A 12,688-nucleotide genomic window follows, 5' to 3' on the forward strand; every position below is an offset into this window, starting at 1 on the left:
TCTTTGATTCTATGATCTTGGAGTTGTGGGAATCACCAACTGCAGCCCAGATGGGAGTCAGCAAACACACTACAAACAAACTCCACACCTCACTAATACCAGTCTGTATATACCCCTACTCTCCCCCCCACCTTAGGAAGTCTGCCCCCCCCGCCCCCAGCACAATTAAGAGGTGAAGAGAAAGTGCTGGGTTTCACACAAGCAGCCAGCTGATGTCATCCAAGTAGTCTCTCTCCTCTCTCAGCTGTGGCAGTCCAGATGGGAGATGGTAAGCCCCCAACTCCCTTCCCTCAACCCCATATATCCCCTCCCCCAGACACTTTGTCCCCCTCTCCTCCGCCTGTTTCATGGGGTTTTCCTCTTGCATGGATTTTCATATGCTTAATAAAGCCTGAGCGTTGACTGAAACATTTCCCACACTCCAAGCATTTAAAGGGCTTCTCTCCTGTATGGATTCTCCCGTGCGTAATAAGGTCTGTGCGGTACCTGAAACTTTTCCCACACTCCAAGCATTTAAAGGGTTTCTCTCCCGTATGGATTCTCCCATGCCTAATAAGGTGTGAACGCTCTCTGAAACTTTTCATACACTCCAAACAGTTAAAAGGTTTCTCTCCTGTATGTATTCTCCCATGGGTAATAAGGTTTGAGCGGTGACTAAAACTTTTCCCACACTCCAAGCATTTAAAGGGTTTCTCTCCCGTATGGATTCTCACATGCCTAACAAGGTGTGAACGCTCACTGAAACTTTTCCCACACTCTAAGCATTTAAAGGGTTTCTCTCCGCTATGCATTCTCCCATGGCTAATAAGGTTTGTGCACTGACTGAAACTTTTCCCACAGTCCAAACATTTAAAAGGTTTCTCCCCTGTGTGGATTCTTGGAGATACAATAAGAGCTGGGTTTGTTCTGAAATTTGTCCCACACTGACAGCATGCACATGGCTTCTCACAGCAAATAAAGCCTGAGCACTGACTGAAGTTTTTTCCACATTCCAAGTATTTATATGGTTTCTTTTCCTTGGTATTGTTATGCTGGGCTGTGGTTTCCTTGGGAGCCTTGCCTTCCCCCCCACATTCAGTGGGTTCATCAGCTTTCTTCCTTCGGCAGTTTCCCTGGTTCCTCTCTGACCTGCTCCAATTTCTCCAGGTTTTTCTCTGTTCCAGGAACTGGGAAAAATTCCCTTCAGCTCTACTCCAGATGGATTGCTGCAGTTCCTCTCCCTCAGAAGCTACCCTCTGTGGATTCCAATTCTCATCCTCACTCATCATCTGATCACCTGGTGGGGGAAAGAGAATATCCAGGCAAGCATCATTGTCTGGGTTGAGACAAAGGACCAAATAGCAAAGGGGAAAACAAAGGGAGTCAACAAGTTGGACATTGTCAATGTGGTTTCTGTCTCCACATCCCATCCAAACACTCCCACAGAGGAGTGTAGAGAAACCTCTTGACATCTGATAGCGTGGGGGAAGGCAGCTATGAGTGAGATCTGCCATGACACCTGCAGAGCACACTATGACCTAGGGGAGATGAGGGAGAACTGCAAGGGCTCAAACCACTGTCTGGGGGATTTTAATCTTTTCCCTCCATTTGCTGGACACTTTGTGTTAGTGTTACTGACCCCTCACCTGTGCCACTCCTTCCTGGTGTCTTCCTTTCCTCGAAGACCTGGAGATCTGGGACCCACAGCTCTTCCCCTGCTTCCAGCTGGGCAATCAGGGCAGGTTTGGGAAGGAGGAGTCCTGGTTGGGGGTGAGATCAGGCATAATCAGAGAGCACTAAGGACTGGGGCTCTATGGCTCACAAAAGCTGTGTCTACACGTGCACGCTACTTCGAAGTAGCGGCACTAACTTCGAAATAGCGCCCGTCGCGGCTACACGCGTCAGGCGCTATTTCGAAGTTAACTTCGACGTTAGGCGGCGAGACGTCGAAGTCGCTAACCTCATGAGGGGATCGGAATAGTGCCCTACTTCGACGTTCAACGTCGAAGTAGGGACCGTGTAGACGATCCGCGTCCCGCAACTTCGAAATAGTGGGGTCCGCCATGGCGGCCATCAGCTGAGGGGTTGAGAGACGCTCTCTCTCCAGCCCCTGCGGGGCTCTGTGGTCACCGTGTGCAGCAGCCCTTAGCCCAGGGCTTCTGGCTGCTGCTGCTGCAGCTGGGGATCCATGCTGCATGCACAGGGTCTGCAACCAGTTGTCGGCTCTGTGGATCTTGTGTTGTTTAGTGCAAGTGTGTCTGGGAGGGGCCCTTTAAGGGAGCGGCTTGCTGTTGAGTCCACCCTGTGACCCTGTCTGCAGCTGTGCCTGGCACCCTTATTTCGATGTGTGCTACTTTGGCGTGTAGACGTTCCCTCGCAGCGCCTATTTCGATGTGGTGCTGCGCAACGTCGAAGTTGAACATCGACGTTGCCAGCCCTGGAGGATGTGTAGACGTTATTCATCGAAATAGCCTATTTCGATGTTGCTACATTGAAATAAGCTATTTCGATGTAGCGTGCACGTGTAGACGTAGCCGAAGTGAACAGCTTGAATTTAGCCTGAGCCTGTGATTTGCTGGGGGCTGTGGGATCTGACAGATGGGAACATGGTCACTGAGCACCCTTGGGAAAGGCTGTTGTCTGTGGGGCCGGGGTTTCACACCCTTACGAGGTGTGCTCAGGATCTGCAGGCTCTCATGAACCTACTGAAGTACACAGAGCTCTTGGGTTAACCCCCTGCCTATTTCTGAACTTCCAGTGACTAGAGCCCTCCTCAAACATGGAGGCATGAAGGGACCTGCACAGACACCATTAAGAATTAACACAGACAGGGTAATACAATGCTCCTGTCCCCGTGACAGCTAAAGGGTTGGTTATGAATCAGCATGTCCGCTTGGTTAATGACTCGTCTACCCTGCGGGAGGAGGCACAGCGGTGAATAACTTTCACACTGCAGCTGAGCACTACGTGACCTATTTCCACCTAACCGCTGTGAGCAGGGAGGACCCTGACCAGATATGGACATGCCAGACTCCTGGCTTCAACAGCTGAGGGAACAGGAACCCTTACCCAGTGAAGTCAGCATCTCGTAGTTCTCCTGCTTCACATTCCTGTAGAGGGCTCTCTGAGTGGGGTCCAGCAAAGCCCCCTGCACCTTGGTGAAATACACAGCCATCTGCTTCAAGGTTACCGGCACCTGAAACAACAGGTGCTCCCCACTCAGCGCCTGCTGCCCCAGCCACTACCCCACAAGTCACAAAAGAGGGACAGAAGAGCAAAATCCCCCACCACCCTTCTCCAAGTGGCCAGGAGGCTCCAAGGAACAGAATGAAAGGGAGAGCTCCTTGTCCATCCTAGCGGACCAAGAATGGTGGCATCTTCCTATTTATCCTGAACTCATTGGACACAAGCTGGTATGGGAAGCAGAGCTCCAGGCAGGAAACAGGGAAAGGAATCCCAGTGTATGTCACTGCATTGTCAGCTTCAGACTCCTGCTGTCTGCCTTGCCCAGGGATGTGGTTTCTTCTTTAAGACACAGGAACATGATCAATCCCCCAACCCACAAAGAGACTCTTTAAAATCAGGCCCTCAGCAAAGCATGTCCTAGCAGGGTTATCACACCTTGCCCCCTCCTGCTCCCACCCTGTGAATTTTCTGACCTTCTCCTTCTTCCAACCCTCCCCAGCAGCTTCCACCCCCCCCGCCCCCCCGAACTCCTACCTGAGCTTGATCCACCACAGCCATCTCTGTTCTCTGCTCCCTTGGTAGATGTGATGATCTGGAGCAAAATGGGGTCACTGTTCTATAGCCTGTCAGGGTGAGAAGGGCAATTGGGGAGGTTTCAGTATGAGCCTTAGTCCATTACACACCCGATTCCCCCCAGGCTCTTTTCTCGCAGACAGACACTCTGAACTCCCCTATGCTGGGAAAACTCTCAGTGATGTTATTACAATACAGACCTGCCTGCACTTCCACGACCTCCCAGTGATACAATCTCTGAGCCAAATGTGACAAAGGAGGAGCGTAAAAGGTGCTGCTGCTTTGGAGGAAAACCCTTTATGCTATCCCCAGGGCAGCACAGTCCTCCAGCAGTGCTGGGACGTAGAGGCAGGAACTGGCTTTTCTCCTCTGTGCTCCTCACCCTGTCTAAAAAAAAAAAAAACAGCCTGCCCTGGAGGCTGCAGGGAATGGAGCTGGGCAGGACTGGGAGCTGGGAAACTCCCTTCTCTCTGACTGCTCCTGCTGCCACTTCTAGTCTCACCCCTCTCCCTGCAAGAGCTGGTTTCTCCCTGTCATTCCTGGGGGTGTTTCCCCTCCAGTAACAGGGGTGTGAGCTTGGGGGTGTCAGAAGAAGCACATCTGGGACTCGCAGATGCTTAGGAGGAGACATCAGCCAGTCTGAGGTTACCTGTGCAGTCACTTTCCTGCCTTTTATTTTTGTATCTCTTGGACTTGAACGGGACATGAAACCAAACTTCCTGAACATCACTGAACCGGCACCAAACCAAACCAATCATCAGTTAAACTCCATGCTTGCAGAGGCTATGGATTAATACACAAGCTTGAGCAGGAGTCTGTGCAGTCCTGTCAACCTCAAACATTTGGCATTCAGAAGCCAGACCCATGAAGTATGAGACTGAAGACAGTCAGAGCCTGAATTGGGAGCAGGAAGAGGAGAGAGATTTGCCTTATAAATTCTAAGCATGTAGGGCAGAGGTGGGGAGACTTTTTTGCATCAGAGGCCACTGACCCACAGAAACATCAGTCAGGGGCCAGACAAGCAAGAAGCAAAAAACACCCAAATGCCAAAAACTAACAAACACAAGACACTTCCCTTATTCCCCTCACACACCAGCCCCAGAGGGGTCAGGGCTAGTAGATTTTGTAGTCCCCCCAGACTCTTGGGTGGGGCCAAAAGTAAGGGGTTCAGTGTAGGAGAGTGGTGCTACCTGAAAGCAAACCCAGTGTGTGGGGTCTGGGTAGGAGGTAGTGCAGAAATAGGGTGGGGTGTGGGGCTGGAGCTATTCAGGAATGAGGTGGAGGTGGGGGGCATGAAGAAATGGAGTGGGCAGAAGGGCAGTGTGCAGGAGCAGTCAGGGTCTGGGGGTTGGGTGATGGAGGCACTTATCTGATGCAGCTCCTTGGGGCGGAGGCAAAAGAGGAGCCAAGAGCACTGTCTCCTGTTGCTCTGTTTTGCTACAAATATGGCCCATCAGAGGGGCAGATGGAAAAAGCCTCCAGGCTGCAGTGCGCTGCTACTCTCTCTATCAGAGACGGGGGTGTGGGAGGAGCACAGAGCTCAGAGCCTCTTCATCCCCTAGCCGGGCAGAACCCATGAGTTGGATCTGGCCCAAACTTGCGTGACTCTGGCCCGCAAAATTCAGGACTCCACCCCTGCACCCCACTGTGGGTCAGATGTTAGCAGGGAGCCTCAGAGGCAAGATCCAGGCAACCTGACACCCATAATGCTACCCCCCATCTCCTTTCACCCCATCTGCCAGTGTTTCCCTATCTTCCTTCCCCCAGACTCACATTCCCCCTTTGCTTCTCAGGCTTAAGTGTCTACTGGAGAGGAGCCTAAATGTGACTCTTCTCAGCAAATGTGTTGCTAAAGAGCATCTGGCATGGCCTGTGTGGGGTGACACATTCAGCTTCTGCTGGAGCTGCCCCAGCATGAGGTAACAGACATGTCCGGGTTCTGCAGAGACAGGGATGGGGAAAGGAGCTCACCATTTGTTAGCAACATCACAAGCTACTTTGGATTGGCTGTTTGCATCACCAACAGTCCCACTATTCCTCCCCAGAAAACCCATCTCTCAGCCTGGGAATAGCGGGGGTGGCCAGGCAAAGGAGAAGCTGAGAGCAAAATGTCTCACGTGTTCTCCTCTGCCAAAGATTAAACCCTCTGAGCTGCTGCTGCCTGAAGCACCATAAACCATCCCTAGGAAATCCAAGCTCTATTGTCAGGCTTACAGAATGGGCTGGTTGGACATACAGCCAATGGCAGCATAGCTGAAGCCAGCAGCATTGCCATCTCTGGACAGCCCTGAAGGATGGTAAGGACTCTCCCAGCAGCTGCCGGGGGTTTTGCAGGGCCAGCATCAAGAATTCTCAGTCTCTGCTTGGTTGTCCACACCACTCTCACCCTGTCCACATGTCACCAACACAGAAAAGGGGAGAAGGGCTGCACATCAAAAACCCTGTAGCTTGTCAATTATTGTACTCCCATCTGCAGAAGGGAATCATGAGGCTGTTCTTGTTTATGATGGAGAATTGTGGTTCATATGGTAAATATGTAGCTCTCAAACAAAGAATTAAAGCACAAACATTGATTCAATCTTACACTGAGACACTAAAGCAGCTGTTCCCTTAAGATTTTTGAACACAAAGGCTGTGGCCACACTTGGCCCAAACTTCGAAATGGCCATTTCAAAGATTACTAATGAGGCGCTGAACTGAATATTCAGCGCCTCATTAGCATTAGGGTGCTTCTGGCCGCGGCACTTCAAAAGCGCTGCTTTCGAAAGGGTGTGGCTCGGCTCGGCGCAGCGCGGCTACAGGGGGGTCCTTTTGAAAATGGGGCATGGAACTGCATTTCGGCACCATTTTTCCCCCAGCTGGGGATCCTGCAGCTGAGGCTGCTGGACGAAGCTCCATGCCCCAGCTGGCTGCCAGCCATGGGAGTGCAGGGTTCCTCCCCATCCCCTGGCTGGGGTTCCCATGGCTGAGGCTGTTGGCCAGGGCTCTGAGCACCAGCCGCCTCCCAGCCGTGGGGCTGCAGGTGGTTGCCCAGCACTGCAGGGGATCATAAGGCTGAGGCTGCCAGTAGCACTTGCATTCCAGCACCTTTATTTTCATTTATTTATTTTTTTAAAAAACACTGTAGCCGCTTGTATACAAATATGAGAAGTATGGTAATAAGCAGGAAAAACATGAAGTCCTGATAAATTAGCACAACTATGACATAAATGGCATCACAGAGACTTCGTGGGATAATACACACAATTGGCATATTGGTATAGAAGGGTACAGTTTACTCTAAAAGGACGGTTAGGGTACAAGGGATGTGTTGCCTTATATATTAAAAATGTGCACACCTGGACTGAAGTGGTGATGGATGCAGGACACAGACACATTGGCTACGTCTACATGTGCACACTACATCGAAATAGGCTATTTGGATGAATAAGGTTTACACATCCTCCAGGGCTGGCAACGTCGACGTTGAACGTCGACGTTGGGCACCACCACATCGAAATAGGCGCTGCGAGGGAACGGCTACACGCCAAAGTAGCACACATCGAAATAAGGGTGCCAGGAACAGCTGCAGACAGGGTCACAGGGTGGACTCAACAGCAAGCCGCTCCCTTAAAGGACCCCTCCCAGACACACTTGCACTAAACAACACAAGATCCACAGAGCCGACAACTGGTTGCAGACCCTGTGCATGCAGCATGGATCCCCAGCTGCTGCAGCAGCAGCCAGAAGCCCTGGGCTAAGGGCTGCTGCACACGGTGACCATAGAGCCCCGCAGGGGCTGGAGAGAGAGTGTCTCTCAACCCCTCAGCTGATGGCCACCATGGAGGACCCCGCTATTTCGATGTTGCGGGACACGGATTGTCTACACGTGCCCTACTTCGACGTTCAGCTTCGAAGTAGGGCGCTATTCCCATCCCCTTACGGGGTTAGCGACTTCAACGTCTCACCGCCTAACGTCGATTTCAACTTCGAAATAGCGCCCAACACGTGTAGCCGTGACGGGCGCTATTTCGAAGTTGGCGCCGCTACTTCGAAGTAGCATGCACGTGTAGACGCGGCCATTGAGAGTCTTTGGGTTAGATTAAAAGAGGTTAAAAACACGGGTGATGCCATACTAGGGATCTACTACAGACCATGAACCCAGGTTGAAGAGACTTTTTCAAAGCTACTAACAAAATCATCCAAAACAAAAGTTATGTAGCACTTTAAAGACTAATTAAGTGATTTATTAGATGATGAGCTTTCATAGGGCAGACCCACTTCTTCAGATCTGGAAATCATTCAAAGCACAGGATTTGGTGGTGAAGGGGGAATTAAACTATCCCGAATCTGCTGAGAAACTAACACAGTGAGGCACAGACAATCCAGTTAGTTCTTGGACTGCAGTGATGACAATTTTTTATTTCAGAAGGTGGTAAAAGCTACTGGGGGAAAGTAACTGTAGATTTGATTTTAACCAAGAAGGAGCAACTGGTTGAGAATTTCAAAGTGGAAGGCAGCTTGGGAGAAAGTGACCATGAAATCAGAGTACATGGTGAAAGGGAGAACAGCAAAATAAGAAACAATGGATTCCAGGAAGGCAGATTTTCGGAAACTCAGACTGCATCTACACTAGGAGCTAAAACTGAATTTATTAAAATTGATTTAATGCTGGGTTTTATCCATTTGATTTTGAGCATCCTCACCTTCCCACATGCTCCCCACAAAATTGACTTACTGCTGCCACAGACAGGTAGCTTAAATCGAGTGCTGCGGCACTGTATTGTGGGAACCTATCCCACAGTTCCCTGAGCCCCATAGCATTCTGGCTATATTCACTGGTGCAGCATGGGAAAAAATGCCCCACAAGTAGATGTAGGTAGTGACAACATCTTCCCACATTTCATTCCTCTCTTTCTCTTGCCATGTTAAACAAACATCCCTTTTTCCAGATGGGAGCCTGGCTTGCCTTTATAAGAGATATGCTTTTTATAATTGAGGGGAGGGGAGGAGTAGTAAACCTGTCCCAGCTGACAGGTTTTTGAAAACAGGATGCAAAGCACTAAATCTTAGGAGGCTTGGACTGACTGTAGACCTTGTGGCAAAGATGACCCTTTAAAGAAAAGCTTGTTTAAATAGACACAGGTGCTTACACTAAAACTCGAACCAATCATTGAAGCAGTCACAGCTCAGGATGTCTAAAAGAGAGCAGACTATAGCCAGCCCCAAAAATCGTAACCACCCAGGGAGATCCACCACTTGCCCCTATTAACAGTGTTCCTCAGCTTGGATTATGCTTGGACCTGAATCTGGATTTAGGCCTCCTGGAAAAGAAGACTGTAAGTAGACATGGATGCTACACTGTGAATGCTACAAATGAATTACTGAAACAGTCACAGCTCAGGGCGGTTAAAAGACCTCCGGCTACAGTCAGCCCTGAAAATCATGACCACACAGGAAGACATCCTCTGGGTGGCTAAGACACCCCAGACTCCAGCCATGTTTGGACCCACCCAAACCCATTCCCCCAAAACAAGAATATTCCTCACTGTAAGCCTCACGCTGAGAACCGCAGTAACTGTATAGCTACTATACTGCATTCATTGAAACATGTCTGGCTAGGGGCAGCTAAAAGACCCCAGCTACAGCCAGCACCCAAAAATTGTGACCACTGAGAGAGACTTCCCCTGGGTGGCTGAAAGACCTCAGACTACAGCCAGCCCTGAAAATCATGAGCATTTGAGGGAGACATCCCCGGGCAGCTACAAGGCCCCAACTACAACCAGCACCCAAAAATCATGACCGCTAAGGGAGACTTCCCCCAGGTGGCTGAAAGATCCCACACTACAGCCAGCCCTGAGAATCGTGACTGCTGAGGGAGACAGCCCCTGGGTGGCTACAAGACCCCCGACTACACCCAGCACTCAAAAATCATGACCCTCGCTGCATTTAAGCTGCCTTGTGCAGCACATTCTCTTACTGGTTTGGGGCCAAGCCATGTGACGCAGCTGGGCGCAGAAAAGTTCAACTGTGTGGTGCCTCCAGGAGGGGGGAAGGGAGGGGATGTGGGGGTCAGGACAACATGTAAGCAGCTGCAAAGAAATTTCTTCTCCAAGTACAACCCCCACCCACACAGGAAGTGCCAGGTAATGCGGGCAAGGGAAAACTCCACAATGCGTGGCACCTCTCAGGAAGGGAAGGGATGTGGGGAGTGGGACAACATGTAAACAGCTCAAAAGTTTCTCATCCTATCGGACAAGCATGACCCCCCACCCACAGCCTAGCTGGCAGATGGTATGGGAGGGGGGCAGCGACTGGTGCTAGGCAGTACAGGAGAAAAAAAAGGCACCTAGCAGGAGTATACACAGAACCACAGACCCCATAGCCGTGTTACTAGCAAAGAGATTTTTCAGCTTCTCGTGACCCTACAGCCATGGGTTTCAAGGTGCCGAACTGAAATAGTCTTCCTGTTACTTATCTCCTCCACATCCGAGAGCAGCGGAGATGGAAGAGGCCAGAGTGGAGAACTGTGGGGCAGTGTGGGGCACATACAGGACAGGTCTGGAAGCTAATGAATTTGATTTAAAGACATGGCACGTCCTAACTACCCTTCATTCGGAATTTCAAATTCAAACTGAACACTACACCTGTCAGGTTATTAGGATACCAATATTATGTTGATTTTAGTGCTCCATAAATCAAGCTAATGGAATTTACAGTGAGAACAGGCACTTGGAAAAATCAGACTCACTGACTTAAAATCGGTATTATCTCATAGTGAAGACATAGCCTGAGAGAAATGGTAGGTAAGGTTCCATGGGAACCTTCTTCTTGGTGGACATTTGCTAGTGAGTAGGATGTCTTCATGTCACCCTCCTATTTGTGAGTCTGTTGATTCCTGATTATCCCTATTCTGAAGCCACAGGTTTTATCATAGAAAGGGCAGGTGTTGGTAGGTGATGGAGGGACCTTGGACGGTTTTTGACACTTACTTTCCTCTGCCTCTCCTCATCCACACAGCAGTGGGAGCTCTCAAATTGCACTACCCCTCAGAGAATAGACTGACTGTCTCAGGCAAGAAAGAATAGCTCAGTAGTTAGAGCACTAGCCTTATAAACTAGAGGTTGTGAGTTCAAGCCTTGTTGGGGTCTCAAACACATGTCAACCTTACTTCAATCCCTAGGAATAGGCAGAGAACTTGGAAGAGGGGGAAGCACTCAAGAGTAGCCAACATGGATTCACCAAAGAACAAGTCATGCCTGACAAATCTGATTAGCTTCTGTGACAAGGTAACAGGCTCTATGGATGTGAGGAAGTCAGTAGATGTGATATACCTTGACTTCAGCAAAGCTTTTGATACAGTCTCCCACAACATTCTTGTCTATACATTGAAGTAGTACGGATTGGATCGATGGACAGAAGGCTGGCTTGATGGTTGGGCCCAATGGGTAGTGGTCAGTGGCTCAATATCTGGATGGTGGTTGGTTTCAAGTGGAGTTCCCCAAGGCTTGGTTCTGGGGCCGGTGTTGTTCAACATATTTATTAATGACCTGAATGAGGGTCTGCAGATGACACTAATCTAGGTGGAGAGGCACACATGATAGAGGGTAGAGATAGGATCCAGAGTGACCTGAACAAATTGGAAGATTGGGCCAAAAGAAATCTGAGGCAGTTCAACAAGACGACCTGTAGAATCCTGCACTTGGGATTGTTATAGGCTGGGGACTGACTGGATAAGCAGCAGTGCAGTGGAAAGGGACCTACGGGATCTGGTGGATGAAAGGCTGGACAGGAGTACACAATATGCCCTTGTAGCCAAGAAGGCTAAATGCATATTCAGATGCATTAAGAAGAGCACCGCGAGCAATTCGGCACTGGTGAGGCCACATCTGGAATACTGTGTCCAGTTTTAGTCCCTCCAGCACAAAAAGGATGTGGATGTGCTGGAGCAGGCTCAGTGGAGGGCAACAACAATGATTAAGGGGCTGGAACTCATGACCTATGAGGAGAGGCTGAGAGATTTAAAGTTATTTTTAGTTTACAGAAGAGAAGACTGAGGGGTGATTTAACAGCAGCCTTCAACTTCCTGAAGGGGAGCTCTAGGCCGCGTCTACATGTGCACGCTACTTCGAAGTAGTGGCGCCAACTTCGAAATAGCGCCCGTCACGGCTACACGTGTTGGGCGCTATTTCGAAGTTGAAATTCACGTTAGGTGGCGAGACGTCGAAGCCGCTAAGCCCATGAGGGGATGGGAATAGCGCCCTACTTCGAAGTTGAATGTCGAAGTAGGGCACGTGTAGCCGATCCGCGTCCTGCAACATTGAAATAGCGGGGTCCGCCATGGCGGCCATCAGCTGAGGGGTTGAGAGACGCTCTCTCTCCAGCCCCTGCGGGGCTCTATGGTCATCGTGTGCAGCAGCCGGTAGCCCAGGGCTTCTGGCTGCTGCTGCTGCAGCTGGGGATCCATGCTGCATGCACAGGGTCTGCAACCAGTTGTTGGCTCTGTGAATCTTGTGTTGTTTAGTGCAAGTGTGTCTGGGAGGGGCCCTTTAAGGGAGCGGCTTGCTGTTGAGTCCGCCCTGTGACCTTGTCTGCAGCTGTTCCTGGCACCCTTATTTCGATGTGTGCTACTTTGGCATGCAGACGTTCCCTCGCAGCACCTATTTCGATGTGGTGCTGCCCAACGTCGTCGTTGAACGTTGACGTTGCCGGCCCTGGAGGACGTGTAGACGTTATTCATCGAAACAGACTATTTCGATGTCGCTACATCGAAATAAGCTATTTCGATGTAACATTCACGTGTAGACGTAGCTCTAAAGAGAATGGAGAGAAACTGATCTCAGTGGTGACAGATAGCAGAAAGGAGCAATGGTCTGAAGTTACAGAAGGAGAGAGGTGTAGATTGGATATTAGGAAAAACTACTTCACCAGGAGGGTGGCGAAACACTGGAATGTGTTGCCTAGAGAGGTG

The 12,688-nt window shown here is 50.1% G+C and overlaps 1 protein-coding gene across 1 annotated transcript in view; it reads right to left on the minus strand.

Annotated features, from left to right (window-relative positions):
• Positions 1-290: 290 nt before the first annotated feature.
• Positions 291-12,688, minus strand: part of LOC142001472 (uncharacterized) — a 30,536-nt gene continuing 18,138 nt past the window's right edge. Inside the window, exons 3-6 of the mRNA XM_074976728.1 lie at positions 3,700-3,788; positions 3,049-3,175; positions 1,626-1,739; positions 291-1,276 (exon numbers count right to left, since the gene is read on the minus strand). Of these exons, the coding sequence (XP_074832829.1) occupies positions 291-1,276; positions 1,626-1,739; positions 3,049-3,175; positions 3,700-3,788 (1,316 nt within the window). The remainder of the gene's footprint in view (positions 1,277-1,625; positions 1,740-3,048; positions 3,176-3,699; positions 3,789-12,688) is intronic.

Source organism: Carettochelys insculpta, chromosome 25 (genome assembly GCF_033958435.1).
Source record: "Carettochelys insculpta isolate YL-2023 chromosome 25, ASM3395843v1, whole genome shotgun sequence".
In the NCBI taxonomy this organism is placed as follows: domain Eukaryota; kingdom Metazoa; phylum Chordata; order Testudines; family Carettochelyidae; genus Carettochelys; species Carettochelys insculpta.